Source organism: Prionailurus viverrinus, chromosome A2 (assembly GCF_022837055.1).
Source record: "Prionailurus viverrinus isolate Anna chromosome A2, UM_Priviv_1.0, whole genome shotgun sequence".
Lineage (NCBI taxonomy): Eukaryota > Metazoa > Chordata > Mammalia > Carnivora > Felidae > Prionailurus > Prionailurus viverrinus.
In genome coordinates this window covers 39,376,884-39,391,986 of record NC_062562.1, presented here as the reverse complement: position 1 = coordinate 39,391,986, position 15,103 = coordinate 39,376,884, and the positions used below count along the sequence as shown (strand labels likewise).

Sequence of the window (15,103 nt, the reverse complement as noted above, 5' to 3'; positions counted from 1 at the left end):
GTATGTTTGTGTTAATTGTTGGGGACTTGACTTTAAGCTACTTCCTAACAGGGCCTGGTATTGAAGCAAATTACCACACTTTGATTCTCTTAATTTTGATTAATTTGACACAATTACCCTATCATCCCTTTTTATGGTTAATAATCTATGAAAATTAATGTTAGAAGTAATTCATAAGTTATCCCTCCTGATAATGTGGTCTCATCAAAATCCCAGCAATCTAACTGATATCTACTAAGTTGTGCATTTTAAGATGATAGCAATGTTGGCTTTTATTTTGAGATGATTTTATAAATAAATACCAAGCAGTGTTTCCCTTCAAGTATTCCCAGTAACCACCTCTTTTTCCTTTACTCTGATTGGCCTCTTGTCTTGTGTAGCTCAAAACTCTAAAGGGTAGAACTAGATACTCAGAAAACAATAGCCATATAGTAGCTATAATGTATCAGTAGTTGAAAAGAAATTTAGGTCTTACTATATAGAGTTAGCAATTGATAGTTTTTTCTTTTGCTGACTTTTAGCCAGAAAAGAAAAAAAATCCACTATTCTGATAATCTCTTAGTGATGGGAGCCCTGTCTTTTAAGTGCTTACAACCATGAGCTGGTCTGTCAGTAAGACATTTATTGCCAAACCTGATCTATTAATAGGGAGATTTCAAGTAGCCAGTGTCTTCTAGTTTAGAATAGCTTAGTCTTGTTTCTCTTTTAAGATCTATAAACCTGAAATGCCACATATGTCAGAACAGGAAAACACTGCTCTTAGTTTACCTACTGTTTAAAGGAAAGCTGGAGAATGAGTAGCCAGAGAATGTGTTAAATACTGTTCACTGCCCACCTGCTTGTTGACTGGCATCCCTGTTTTCTTTATGTTTCTCTTTGTTGCTATTGTGCATTTTTCCTGAGGTAAAACGTTCATGGCCCTTGTCATTTATAATACCAGGATACTGATTTTAAACTGCCTTCACAAATGAACAAGAGATCTTGGTCCCAGAAGCCTTTCTTCCATGGTTACTGTTGGCTTAAGGAAAGACCACATCTATCTGGAGACTCCCTAACTCTCTGGAGATACAACATCTTGGAGAGGCCTGTTGGGGCATTGCTGTAGTGACAGTAGTTACTGTGGTTACTGTGCAAAGCACCTTCTTTTTTTTTTCCTGCTTTGGACCAGGCAGTGAACTAGCTGAAAATGGTCAATTTTCTCCAGTCCCTTTCAGCAGAAAAAATGTTCTCAGACTGAGGCCTGAGAAGTTTTTTTATACCTGTATGCTCTGTGATGAGCCCACAACTGGGTGAAGCCCCTCAGGAGCCAGGTACTTTGAGTCCCCGAAGGCTTCTGGCCACTGGTCCTGTCAGAACTTGGAGCAAGGCCAGTTTTTTTCTTTGCTGATCGCTATTAGATAAGTGGTTGACAACCTGAGAGAAAGAGCAGTCAATACAACAGAGACAGAAAAACCTGCAAGCTTCCTGAATCTCTTGGCTGTGTGGCTGTAGTCTGTGGTGGTTTAGTGGGAACAAAAGAGATCAAGTATGACCTTGGAGTAACAATACACTTTGTTGGGGAGAAGATAATTTAAATGTACTTATTGTTCTAGATTGTCAACTGCCAGTAGCCCAGTTCTCTTTTACCTTTTTTTGTCACACAGCTTACCGTGAAAATGCTTTGAATGAGACCTCCAGTGACAACACAGCTTTTGGGGAACGCACAACTTTTCTTTTCAAAACTGCCTTGCATGTGATTTTCTAAAATTACCTGATCTAAATGTTGCCTCTCTGTGGTTCAAAACTACAACTTAAAGAAAATTTAAATATGAATTAAAACTTTTTAGCATTCTTGCCACTATTTCAAGGGTTGGCTGTGTGGCCAAATGTGTCTAACTTTTTGTTAAATAAATGTTTATTGTGGAGAAGCTTGAAAACAGGGGAAAGTTTAAAGCAGCAGCAACAACTGTAATCCCACATGTCAAACAGTGGTGGGCACACACAGGCACTTAGATATGTTCAGTGAATGTAGAGATAAACGGTAATATTATTCAAGTGTATATATGTTTAAGGGTTTTTTTCTATGTGTATTTGCCTTTGTTTTTTTTAAAGAAAGTAGGGATTAAAACATGCAAGTAAAATGTAACTTCTCTTTAAAAAAAAAAAGATTATTTTTGACATTTCTTGTATTATTATTCTTCTGTGATAATGAAGATGTGAATTTGCCCATGGCCCTTAGCAGGGGGCAACCTTACTTTAGGCATGTCTGCTAACGGAAGCTATAGAATTTCATTAGGGGAGTGGTTGCTATGGATTTTCATTAAACACATGACCTTACTTCCATACCCTTCTTAGTAAAAATCCTTGGAGTCAGGCCTCTTATCCTTGCACAGCTGTGTTTAGACCTGTGCACCTCATCCTTAGGACACCTGTCTCCCCATCCCTGGTTACACTCTTCTTCCCAACTCACCTGCCTACTCTCCCCATTTCCCATCTGCTCCAGTCTAATGATCTTTTCTTGTTGTTCCCTGAATCTACCCCATTTTACGTCTCCTTTCTGCTCCATTTCACACCATCCTTCAAGCCAGTGCATCTCCCATTTTTCCCATTTTTCTTCACTCGCTGAATTATTTACTGTGAGGTCTTGCTCCAAATCCTGCTTTTTTTTTTTAAGTTTACTTATTTTCAGAGAGAGAGAACACAAGGGGGGAAGAAACGTGGGGGGGGTGGGTAGAGAGAGAATCTCAAGAAGACTCTGCACTGTCAGCACAGAGCCTGATGCGGGGCTCCACCTCACAAACCATGAGATCATGACTTGAGCCAAAATCAAGAGTTGGTCTCTTAACCTACTGAGCCACCCAGGCGCTGTCTCCACCTCCCCCCCACCCAAATCCTGCACTTTCTATTAATTGGCTTGACAGTATTCTGGGGTGTCACACTGTAGAAGGGCTTTTGTAAGTTTAAAGTAAATACTTTTTCGTTTCTGATTTCAGGGTGTATGTGTGTCTGTTTTTGGTAAAGATACATGGTTAACTTTTTAAAACTTTCAGTTGGTAGTTATAAAAGTAAACTCCTTCTCCCTGGACCCCTGCCCCCCATAAAAGAGAGAGAAAGAAAGTAAGAAATTGGCATATGCTTACCCTGACATTTTCTTCTCTGTGGCAATTAAAACTGTTTGAGAAATCCTTAGACTTTAGGGGCGCTTGGGTGCCTCAGTCATTTTAGCCTCTGACTCTTGATTTCAGCTTAGGTCACGATCTCCTGGTTTGTGGGATCAAGCCCTGCATGGAGCTCTGTACTTAGAGTGGAGCCTGCTTAAGATTCTCTCTCTGCCCTTCCCCCCTCATGTTCTCTCTCTCTCTCTCTCTCTCTCTCTCTCTCTCTCACACACACACACACACACACACACACACACACACACACATAAACATTAAAACACATTCTTACACTTTAGTTAGTTCTCTCTTGATTTTTTTTCTTCTTGGGTTAATGTGGCTAACTTGGTTTCATCACTTCTGTGAGTTTTGATTGTATTTCATGCCTCTTGTCATCAAACTGTGCATACAGCATTACATAGGCATGTAATGAAAATAGGCCTGCCGTGGGGGGATTCACATGAGTCATTTGATATAGTTAATCTGGGCCACTCTGATATATCACAGTTCTGGCCGTGACTTAGCCAAATATAGTTTTAGGCCTTCAAAGTATTTGTTTCTCTTACCCAGTTGAGCATTGGGGTTTTTATTGGCATTCTTCCCATCTGCACGTGAGGAAGCCACATAGTTAAAATTTTTGAATAAGTGACAGCTCCTGCTTTGAACATACTATTTAACTCCTGAGTAATAAAAGTGTGCTGTAGACGGAGTGGGCCACGAATGTATGGGTAGTGTAGCACGGTGGCTCGCTGCAAGCTGATGAGTTCAGAATTTGGATCCTGTAAATACCTTATCAACCTTGAGCCTCAGGTTCTGCTTCTGTGAAATGAGCAGGGGGACTGTGGGGAGAATCATCTCTTTCTTTTCCACATTCCTTTGCAGGGTTCAGTAAAGAGCTCTGAAGACTAGGAAGTGAGCCGAGGCTCCCTGAAGGGTGAAGTCTTAATGCTAGGCCGTGAAGGCAGGCTGAGATGTTATTCATTGGAGTGGATTAGAAAAGGCATAGCAGGTGTGGGAGCCAGTTGAGCACAGGACTTTGAAAGCATGTACAGAGAGGGGACTTGAGGAAAGCAGTGCATAAAAAAGTGTGTCAGAAGTCTAGAAGGACAGTCTGGAATGCAAGGGAGGAAGAGGAAGATATTATAATCCAGGCATGAGGTGTTGAGAGTACAGGTGAGGATAATTGCCCAGGGAGTTGTGGGGAAAGGGCAGCTACAAGGGCATATCCAGGAAGAATCCTCAGGGCTGGTGTGTGGTGCTGTGGATGAGAGGAATTGCAAGGGTGTAAGGCAGGCGAGAACTGTGTCATTCATTCATTCATTCATTCATTCATTCATTCATTCATTCTTAAGATACTGAAATTGACAGTCTGCTGCTCCAAGCTTCTGTTCTAGGTATTGGGGACTGATCCCTAAATAAAACAGAAGTTCCTTCTCTTTTGAAGTGTATTTTCTAGTGTTAATTGTATTAAAATTTTAGTGGCAGCAATTTTGGCACCTTGAGATGTCATTATCTAGTTCATGATTCTTTTATCCTGTCTAAAAGTCAACTGGGAAATGTCGATTTAAGCATATCCAATATCTTCAGGAAATCAATAGACAGTATTTTTATGTCTCAGGACTGTAAAGATACGAATGGAACTGTTAAACTGAAAATGCTGTATTTTACTGATCAAAGGAGGTGGGGCTACTATACATTTAGTAATTTGCCTCATAGTTTACACATTTCAGGGAATGTCATGAAGTTGGGAGACCTAGGGACTTGTTGAGTTGTTAAAGGTTCCTTTGGTAAGCTTTTGGTGGCGTTAAAATTAGGTTCATTCACTAACCAGGAGGAAGTAATTACATTGAACAAGACTTTAGTACTTGATGGCTTTTTTCCAAGAGATTTTGTCAGCTTATTTTTGAATGAGTGCTGTGATATTTTAGTTTTCAGCCTCAATTTTCCTCAGTTCTTTAAGGTGAAAAAATTTTAAGCTAATACCAGATAACTCCTTGACAAAAAATGTTGACATAAGAAATAAAGAGGCTTAAAAACCAGAATATAATTTTTCATGGTGTTTTGAAAGCTTGAATTGGAAGAACATTTTATAATTAAAACTATGGTGCATTTAAATATTCATTTCGTTTGGAGAACTTTCCTTGTACCTAGTTGTATTTCATAGTGTTTTTATGGTAACCACAGTTAATCTGCTATAGAAATAGAGCATAAGAATTACTCATAATTCTTTTTTTTAATGTTTGTTTATTTTTGAGAGAAAAAGACAGAGAGAGAGAGGGCGGGGGGAGAGACAGATTGAGAGGAGGATGGGCAGAGAGAGGGAGACACAGAATCCTAAGCAGGCTCCAGGCTCTGAGCTGTCAGCACAGAGCCTGATGTGGGGCTCTTAATCCCTCTTTCTCAGTTTGTAGCATGCACCTTGAAAGAGCACCTACTTTTCAGGAGAGAGGGAGAGGGAGAATCCTAAGCAGGATCTACACTGTCCGCACAGAGCCCCATGTGGAGCTTGAACTCACAAACCGTAAGATCATGACCTGAGCCCAAGTTGGATGCTCGACCAGCTGAGCTGAGCACCCCCCAGGTGCTCCTACCCATAATTCTTAATGAAGGAAATAAAGAGCTTTGGGCTTTATAGTACTGATAAGATTTTATGCAATAAAGGAGTGTTAAAAATATTCTAGAAACATGGTTAAGTTTCTTAACTGATATATGTATGTTACCTTGCAGTATCTGATTTTCTCAGTTTAAGATAATCAAATGTTTTTTTCTTATGAATGACTTGATTTTTTAAAAATTTCCTTTAGGTAAAAGTGCAGTTTTAAAATGTCTACTGGATGTTCACAAAATTTTTCAGGAAAATGACCCAGCTTACATTCTGAATGATCTCTACATCTCAGACTACTGTGTGTGGATTCAGAAAGCCAAGTAAGTTTTGAGTTACTTACGAATTTTACATGCCCCCATTTCTGGAATACCTCCTGACCCAGGAGGAAGAAAATGAAATAGCCTGTGAGACAAGTTGTAATGAAAAAGAATACCCCATCTAGATACCAAATGCCTTAAAAAGTGACTAGATCAACATGGGAAGCTTGGCGAATTGGCATTGGGAAAGGTACAGATGGTAAAAATTTTACTGGAAAACATGGTTATAGCCTAGAAAGTAGATGTGAGAACAGACAGTTCTGATTGGTTGTGGCTATGCTATTGACTGTCCAATATGAAATCTCAAGATTTCATACGTGGGTGTCCAGACTTGTGTCTTTGGTGTACTCACAGTGGGCTGTGAGTGTGTGTGTATGCATGTGGGGGCACCTTGTGCAAACTCCATTAAGGCACCAGCCTAATCAGCCGTCATCCTGGTGAGAGTTGTGCACTCATTGGTGAACCACTGGCTTACAGAATCTGTTACACAGAGTATAAAAAGTACAACCTTCAATGCTTCATGTGATGATTCTTGGTAACACAGGTATCTACGGGTCTGAACTGTCACAAATAGGCTCCTTGCACGTGGTATGTAAGATTTTAAAAAAGCGTTTACCATTTCCTCCCTCAGAGAGAGAGTTTAATAAGTTTATTAAGTTTAAAAGGAGGTGAGCTTTTAGGGTGCCTGGGTGGCTCATTTGGTTAGGCATCCAACTCTTGACTTCGGCTCAGGTCATGATCTCACGGTTCATGAGTTTGAGCCCTGCATCTGGCTCACTGCTGTCAGTGCAGAGCCTACTTTGGATCCTCTGTTTCCTGTCTCTCACTGCCCCTCCCCTACTTGCTTCCTGTCTCTGTCTTAAGTAAAAATAAACTTAAAAACTGAACTTTTCTCTTGTGAAGAGGTTCAACAGACGTATGCAAATTAACCATTTCAGTAGCAGGAGACGATTAACTGAGAGCATACAGAGCTGTTGATGAGAACGCTTCGTACGGGTTATGGGGAATGGTGGCACAGTATCACTCGTGACTTAGAAGAAAAACAGCCACGATAGTTGTACTGTTGCTGTGATGGTAAATGAGTGCTTTAGCATGCCTTTAATGCCTGTTTTGAGTGAGCCATTATATAGAATTCACTTTTGGCCTCTGTTCACGGGGAAGCAGCCCTAATGCCGAGTGAGATGAGAAAACCTTGTGGCCATACCTGTGGTCGGGAAAAGCTGACGGTCTGCTCAGCATAACGCCTAATACCATACAGCAGGTGGTGTGGGGTCTGTGGTGGAAATCTCAGTGGCTCCAGATGGAGAATTGCATCTTTGACCCCTGAGGTCATCATGGCGTGTCATCACTCCCGTTTGATCCTCCTGCTAATTGAGCTTGTCAGGTACCCTGCTGCCATTTCCTGTTGTTTTCATAATAAAATTAAATTGAAATAGTCTATTTGTGTGGGTTTAGATTTTTCTTGTTCCCTTCAGGGTGAGGATTTTATAAACATGCAGTGAGCACTGAGGTTTGTTGTGAGGATCCCATTTCTAGGAGTGCCTCCTTTCTCTATGGCATTCCTCATTAACTAGAGAAAAGATTGTGTTCCATTAAAGTAGAAGGGCGTGTGCCCCTGTGTGCATGTGGGGATTACCACACCTCCTTGCGCTTAAAAAATCCTTTTTCCCTTGGTTTTAAGTTGCAGGAAATTAAATGAAATTCTTATCTTCCTAATAATTGTTATGATAATACTAATTTTTTCAAAGAGATAATGGATTGGGAAATGAGACAGGAGAAGGATACCAGCAGGAGTCTTCAAATTACTTTTTTTTTTTTTTTAATGTTTATTTATTTTGAGAGTGGTGGGGGAGAGACAGCCAAGCAGACAGAGAATCTCAAGCAGGCCCTGAACTGACAGCACGGAGCCCGACGTGGGGCTTGAACCCATGAACCTTGAGATCATGAACTGAGCCAAAATCAAGAGTCTGATGCTAATTGACTGAGCCACCCAGGTGCCCCTCTTCAGATTACTTTGGAAAAGAATTTTTTTATTATTATTTATTTATTATTTGAGAGATAGAGTGTGAATGGGGGAGGGGCAAAGACAGAGGGAGACACAGAATCCGAAGCAGACTCCAGGCTCTGGGTGGTCAGCACAGAGCCCAATGCAGTGCTCGAACTCACGGATCGTGAGATTGTGACCTGAGCCGAAGTCTGATGTTGAACCAACTGAGCCACCCAGGCACCCTAGAAAAATTTTTTGGACTTGACCAATTTGACCATAACTTTCCTTTCCCTAAACAGGCTGTATTGGTTTCACTTTGTGTGTTACATTTTAACTCTAGTTGAATCTGGCTATTTTTTTCTTTCTCTTGAAATAATACATTTGTTCATTTACCTGATTTTTATTCAGTTTTCTGATTTAATCCTTAATTTTTCAAGCGTAACATAATTGAGGTTCCATGGTCATCTTTACCCTGAACTGTCTTAGCTCTAAATCATTTATACTATAGTGAATGTTCATGATTTCCATAACTAATTTCTTCCTCACCATTCATCTTCTGGTTTATTTCTTTCCCATAGGGTTTATCAGTGAGATCTTGCACCCTATTTTTATGTTTTAAAATAGTTCTGTATTTTCTTTAATTTCTATTCGATGATTTTGATTATAAAGACTGAAATTTTATCTACAATATCAGACAAGTGCTAAATTCTAATGAACACAAAGAACAGCATTTCATTTTTATAGTCTGACATTCACTTTGGCAAAAACTTGTTGGAATTGGGTTGCGAAGTCATTCTTATATTCAATTAATGAAGTTAGGATAACAGTTATCCTGCATTTTGCTTTATACTGTGTAGTTCTTTTTCCTTGTGATGCCTGTGTCTTGTAGCGCATATTTGCAGATTTTCAAAACTGAAGGTCCTATATTCTTATTCTGGGTTAAAGTCTGCAAATTATTTTTCTGAAAAGGAACACCCCCTGCCATCCTTCATCATAAGTGTCATTGGAAGTTTTGAGAATGGTGGTCACTGCAGCAAATGCTCCCTGGGTGGCAGCATGGGGAAGTGATTTGCTTGAAGTCATGTAGCATCTCTGAGATAGGTGTGTGCTAGTGTCAGAGTTTCTGGATCTGGATTTCATATTTTCCCAGCCATGCCTCCTAGATAACCAGTTTGTCTTTACCCATGGCATGTGGGGGGAAAATACCAGAAGACACAAGTTCTCCATTTAGAGAGCTTTTTCTATTGGAAGAGGAGTTAATGACTCACTCATCTTCTGCCTGGATGTTCCCATAGCTTTTGGTTTAAGATCATGTAGGCATATTTCACGCCTGCCTCATTTTGTAGTAATTGTAGTCCTTATCTCTTTCCCCTTCTACAATTTTAAAGTCCATGTGAATGAGCATCTCTCTGGGCCTGTCAAAGTCCTTGGGAGCACAGTAGGTTTTTGTTGAATTGAATGGTACTCAGTACAGCCAGTTACATGAGCATTTTTCATTGTTTAAAAAAAAAAAAGAAAAAAGCATAGCACTCTAAAAACTATGCTTTGGCTCTTACTTATTTTAATTGACATTTCCAGCTACATTCAGTGGATTTTGCCCTTCCTTGATTTCTTTCCTGGTGGGCTTCCTTAGCAGTAGCAGGGATTGTTCTGACCCTCTGAGAGTTTACACCCTTTTATATAAACGTGGCTAGAAAAGCATGAGCTGTAGTGTATGTGCCAGTTCTTTCTTTTCATTGGTGGCAATACTTGAGCAAGTCACTTTCGTCAGTTTATCTCATGCAGCCAATATTAGTATTTTAGTATTTCCTCTATTTTCCAGTGCATTTTTAAACCATTGGAAGTAATAGTGCACATGTCATTTTGTAACTTGTTTTCTCTTTATAATAGTACCCTATGAGTAATTTTCCTTTACCACATAATATCCCTAGCATAGTATGTTTTTTAAACAATTTGTTTCTCATTGTAAAAGGAGTATGCGCTCACTGAAGAAAATGTGATAGTGCATGGTTTTAATGCGTGGTGTATTTTGAAATACAGGGGGTCAAGTAGGGTATTATTTTGTTGTTGCTACGTGGAGAAATTTTGGTTGCTTCTTTTTAAAAAACTGAAATTAAGATCTAAAATCTTGGGTGTCTTTCAGTCTCAGTTTGAGCTAGTCATGAAGGTCTTAAATCATACTTTTTCTAATATAGTTTTTTTAAGGTAGTTGGTTATAGAGAAAAGAACAAAAACGTCTTTGAGGAAATGAACCACTTTGCGTTGAACTGATAGTTTATTCTGCTTTATACACTTGGTGCATTTATTTTTTTCACTTCTTTTTAGCATACTTTGCCCACCAGATCTTACTTTGTGGCCCTTTGGACACTAATATGGAAAGTTTTTAGAGGGAAACTGTTCTACCACTGAATCATTGTATCTTATTTGATAAATCCTGGACCTCAGTTTCCTCAGTTGTAAATGAACATAAGCCATTTCAGTCCTGAAATCTTAAAATTCTAGAAAACTTAGGACCTCATCATTGCTTTATACTGTTTCACATGCTTCCTCTGTGTATGTGCTTTGGTAGGGGATAGGTTATGCTCCTGAGAATAGCACAGATCTCTTCCTTTTGGCTCTCTCTTGTTCTTGGTTCACCTGTCAAAGTCATGGGCATGGGGGTAACTCAAATGCCAAGGTAGAACGTTAACATTGAGTGTAAAAGTGGAATTACTTATTTTTTCAGCCACTAATTGTTGAGCCTTACTATATGCTAGGTCCTGAGGTGGGCGATGGGGATACTGTGGTGAACGAGAGGCACACCATCTTAAAGCTGATCTTGTAGTGGGGAGTACAGATGTAAGGGGAACATAGTGCTGTAGCCTGATAGCGGCTGTAGTGGGGAAGCGTGGATGCTGTGGAAGCACTTAGGAAGCCACATGTTTAGCCTTGGAATAGAGGAAACAGCTTCTGGAAGGAACAGTTGAAGCTGAGAGCTGAAAGACGAGTAAGAGTTGGTCAGATGCAGCCGGGGAAGCTGGGGCAAAAAGTATTTCAGACGGTAGGGACAGAAGAATATGATTCTTTTAGAGAGCTCAAAAGCTCAGTATGGATGGGTCACAGTATAGGCATGAGAGGGAAGAAATAAGGCCAAGGAGTTCATGTGGAGCCTTGGCCACTTGAAGATGCTTGGACTTTGTCCTGGGAGAGTACGGGGTGACTGAAGAGGTTAAGCCATACAGTGTCTGGGTGAGTGATGTGATGAGATTCAGATTCTGGGAAGAGCCATCAGGTCCCCTTCCAGGGAATGAACTGAGTGGGGCAGAGCTCAGACTTAAGACTGAAGTCCTCATCAGGATGTGGGTGATGCTGGCAAAAGGTGTGGACTAAGCCAGGGGAGTGAGCAGGGAAGGAGACTGGTGGTCATATTTGAGAGGTGGATGAGCCAGGACTTAGTAATGATGGGATGTGAGGGGAGAGGGAGAAGCGGAAGCATCAAAGAGAAGATCCAGACTTTGACTTGGCCAGTTAACTGGGCCATTTGAAGTGTATTTGCTGAAATTAAATAATAGTGGAGAGAGGGTGTAGGTTGGAAAGGAAGAGAGAGAGAGGGAACATGTCGATTTGAGGTCTCTAAGGAATATCTGTGAGGAAGTAGTCAGGAACATTTGGATCACAGCTGGAAAATATATAGGGAAGGGAGTTTGGACAAAGAAGGGATCTAAATAGCAAAACATAAAAAACGGTATCTAGTTGCATAGTACTATTCCACATATGAATATAATAATCAGGAATGGATCCGTTCCAAGCTGGGAAAATAACATCATGCAGAGGAGTAGATGAGTAAAACATGTAAGTAACATGATGAACAGATTTCCTGGTTGTAGCTATGGTGTGTTGGAAGGGTGAGAACGGATGTAAGGCTTTTTCGCATTTAGATCAGTTTTATCTGTCCTCGTAGTATCTCTTTATTACTGAATAAGAGAGTTCACAGTTAGCTTGGGGTCGTGGTGTTTTGGTAATAGAACCACATTTGAAATCCTTATTTCTCCCATTTGGTTACACAAGAGAAACCCACTCAGACTTTTATAGTAAACATAGCAACTTTGTTAGGGGGCTCTAGGTTATCTTCTGGAACCCAGGTGCAGGGAGTACAGCTGGACTTCATGAGCTCAAGTGATGAAGAAGTAACAGCAGTCAGCTTACTCTCTGGTGACATGTGGTCTCTCGTGTTGCTTCCTAATGGAGGTCGCTGCCACCCTTCTCTTTTGATGCACATGGGCGAGAATGGCTGTTTCCGCAGCTGAGTTCATGTGTACCTAGTTTCAGTAAACTGCGAGTCCCTTGCTTGTAATCCCAAGGGAGGAGGAATGGTGGGCCCAACCACGAGTCAGTGTCTTCCTGGTCTAATTGCCTTGGTCACAGTGGGCATGGGGTAGGGATGCTCCGTAAGGCGGTACATGCATGACACTGGGGCCCACTTTGTCACTAGTGGCATTTTGGAGAGGGATGCATGTGGGGCATGCAGACACCTTAAGAGACACTGCTGTAATTCCATGATGCAGTTCTGAGCCATAGCTGAGGAAGAACCCTAACACTTTACCGTCACCCATGTCACCGATAGTCATAATAAAGGTACAGTGCTGAAGGTGATTTCAGGGGTCTGTTAAATTCAGGCATACCACATAATAATCAGACACTGTAGGTGGTTTTACTTTTGTATGGGAAGTTACTTCTGTGATAAATGGTAAAATGTTAAGTGTTACATGAGCTGCTAATGATTAGCATATAGAAATTTCAAGAAACAATTGTGCATAATTTCAAGCAAGTTAAACCTCTCTTGAATTGAAATCATTCTTGGTAAGGTGCTTATTCTGGCATGTCAAGTTGCTCTTTGGTTTTACTGTTTATTTTTAATTAAATCCACAAATTCATCCTGGATGGGAGTGGGTTTTATCTCTATAAGAAAAGATTAGTGCATGCCAATATTCATTCACTTGTATGCCTTCTGTGGGGTTTCATATGGAAAGGATTTACTTAATGGTTCTTTACCTTATCACCAGTAGTTCAGCAGTGCCCACTGGGGACTGTAGCTCTTCATTAGACTTCTCTTACAAGAAATGTGCCAATAAATCATAGGATTATGAATGTTCCTACAGATTTCAGAGTAAAATAACTCTTTGTATAGATACCAATGCTCTCTGCAACTATGTGTATTGAGAAAACTAGCAAAAGAATTCTGTACCTGAATGTTAAAGTTTTGTGGCTTTTTTTTTTATTGTAGTTGTTTTGCTTATTATGTTTTTCTTGCTTGTAAATTTTTTTTAATGTTTATTTCTTTTTGAAGGAGAGAGAGACAGAGAGTGAGTCCGGGGCGGGGGGGTGGGGTGGAGGCAGAGAGAGCGGGAGACACAGAATCCGAAGCAGGCTACAGGCTCTTAGCTGTCATCACAGAGCCCGACACGGGGCTCAAGCTCACAAACTGCGAGATCATGACCTGAGCTGAAGTTGGATGCTTAACTAACGGACTGAGCCAGCCAGGCGAACCTCCTTATTTGTAATTTTTACCCTACTTTTTCTTAAAGGTAAACTTTTTATTTTGGTACAGTTTTATATTTCTAGAAAGTTTGTGAACATGATACAGAGTTCCCAGATAACCTACGCTCTGTTCTCCTATGATTAACGTCTTATATCAATAATGAACCATTATTGATACATTATTATAAACTGCAGTCCATAGTTTATTTAGGTTTTTCCTAATTTTTACCCAATGGTTTTTCCTATCCCAAAATACCATGTTTTGTTTTGTTTTTACTAAGAACTGGAACTCAAGAATCAGTAATGTTCGGTTTCTTGCACATTTTGATTCTTCAAGAGCTTAAATGCTATTGAAAGGTAGTAAAGTGTTACTGAGATACTAAGATAGCTGATATATACAAATACTCCAACCATCAAGATTCCAGACCTTGAAAACAGTATTAGCATATTTTGATAATGTTTAGATATTTGGAATTACATAAGTCGTTTATTATTTTTACTTCTACATGTGCTGCAGGCATCATTATTATGATCTATGAATAAACATTAGAAGTTTGCAAAGATATAGTGGGCAAGACTTCATATTTTCATGTTAACTTTCTTAAGGTAGAGATTAGAGGTGAAAGTGTGCCTGTGAGTTCTTGTAAAAAGTGGATGAGAAGTCCCAGAGGTGAAATAGGTGGCTTCCGAACTGGAAAATGCCCCCATGTTTATGGTACATGGGGGCTTGTGTACATCAGGCCCATTTTAGAGCTGTGACTGGGTGGCTGTGTTAGGTTTGTGTCTGTTCTTGTTTTTGGTCTTGGGTACTTGGCCAGACTTCTCAAATCCTTGGTTTTGGCTTGCTGGAGTCAGGGCTTTTTATAGTGTGTAATTAGCGACTGTGTGAACAAATTGGCATTTTCCCTCACCTCCTTGTTCTGAGGCTTGTTCACCCATCAGAGGTCTTTGGAGGATTCTCCGAGGATGCTCACAGGATCAAGTGAGTTCGGGGTGGGCTTGATTTAGTCCGGTTTTGTAAACCAGTATTCTCTACTTGATGTAGAATTGTCACAGTGCTCGGATTGTCTTCACATCTCATTCCGAGAAGAGGCTTACGTTGATTAATGTGGCATACGTGTGGTTATCGCACTTGGAAAGTGCTCTGTTTAAGGAGAGCTTTGTCAAGAGCGTCCTTTGAATGGAGTCACACGAAACCTTTTTAAAAAAACTGTCAACTTCAAGTACAATTTTCTTTTTCTTCTGCCTATTATGATTGAAACCCAATCCTTGTTATAACATAATTATCTCAACCCAAGGCAGCAGGGAGTTGCTGCCTTAATGTAAGGGGTGTGAAGTCCCCTAAATAAATAGAGGATTAATTACATTCACAGCATGTTGTGAAGGTGATGAGATTGATTGTGATCATTTGACTTGTCCCATTTCCTGCTCTGTCTACTTTTCTGAATAAATACAAGCTGGGAAAATAATAAATAGAGCTACAGAGCATATTGTCGGGACTGGGGTGGGGAACGATGTGGGGAACGGGCCTGCTTGAAGTAGA

General features: G+C 40.2%; 1 protein-coding gene across 1 annotated transcript in view; it reads left to right on the top strand.

Moving 5' to 3' along the window:
* Positions 1-15,103, top strand: part of SHQ1 (SHQ1, H/ACA ribonucleoprotein assembly factor) — a 101,095-nt gene that overhangs the window by 52,633 nt on the left and 33,359 nt on the right. Inside the window, exon 10 of the mRNA XM_047850292.1 lies at positions 5,939-6,059. Within this exon, the coding sequence (XP_047706248.1) occupies positions 5,939-6,059 (121 nt within the window). The remainder of the gene's footprint in view (positions 1-5,938; positions 6,060-15,103) is intronic.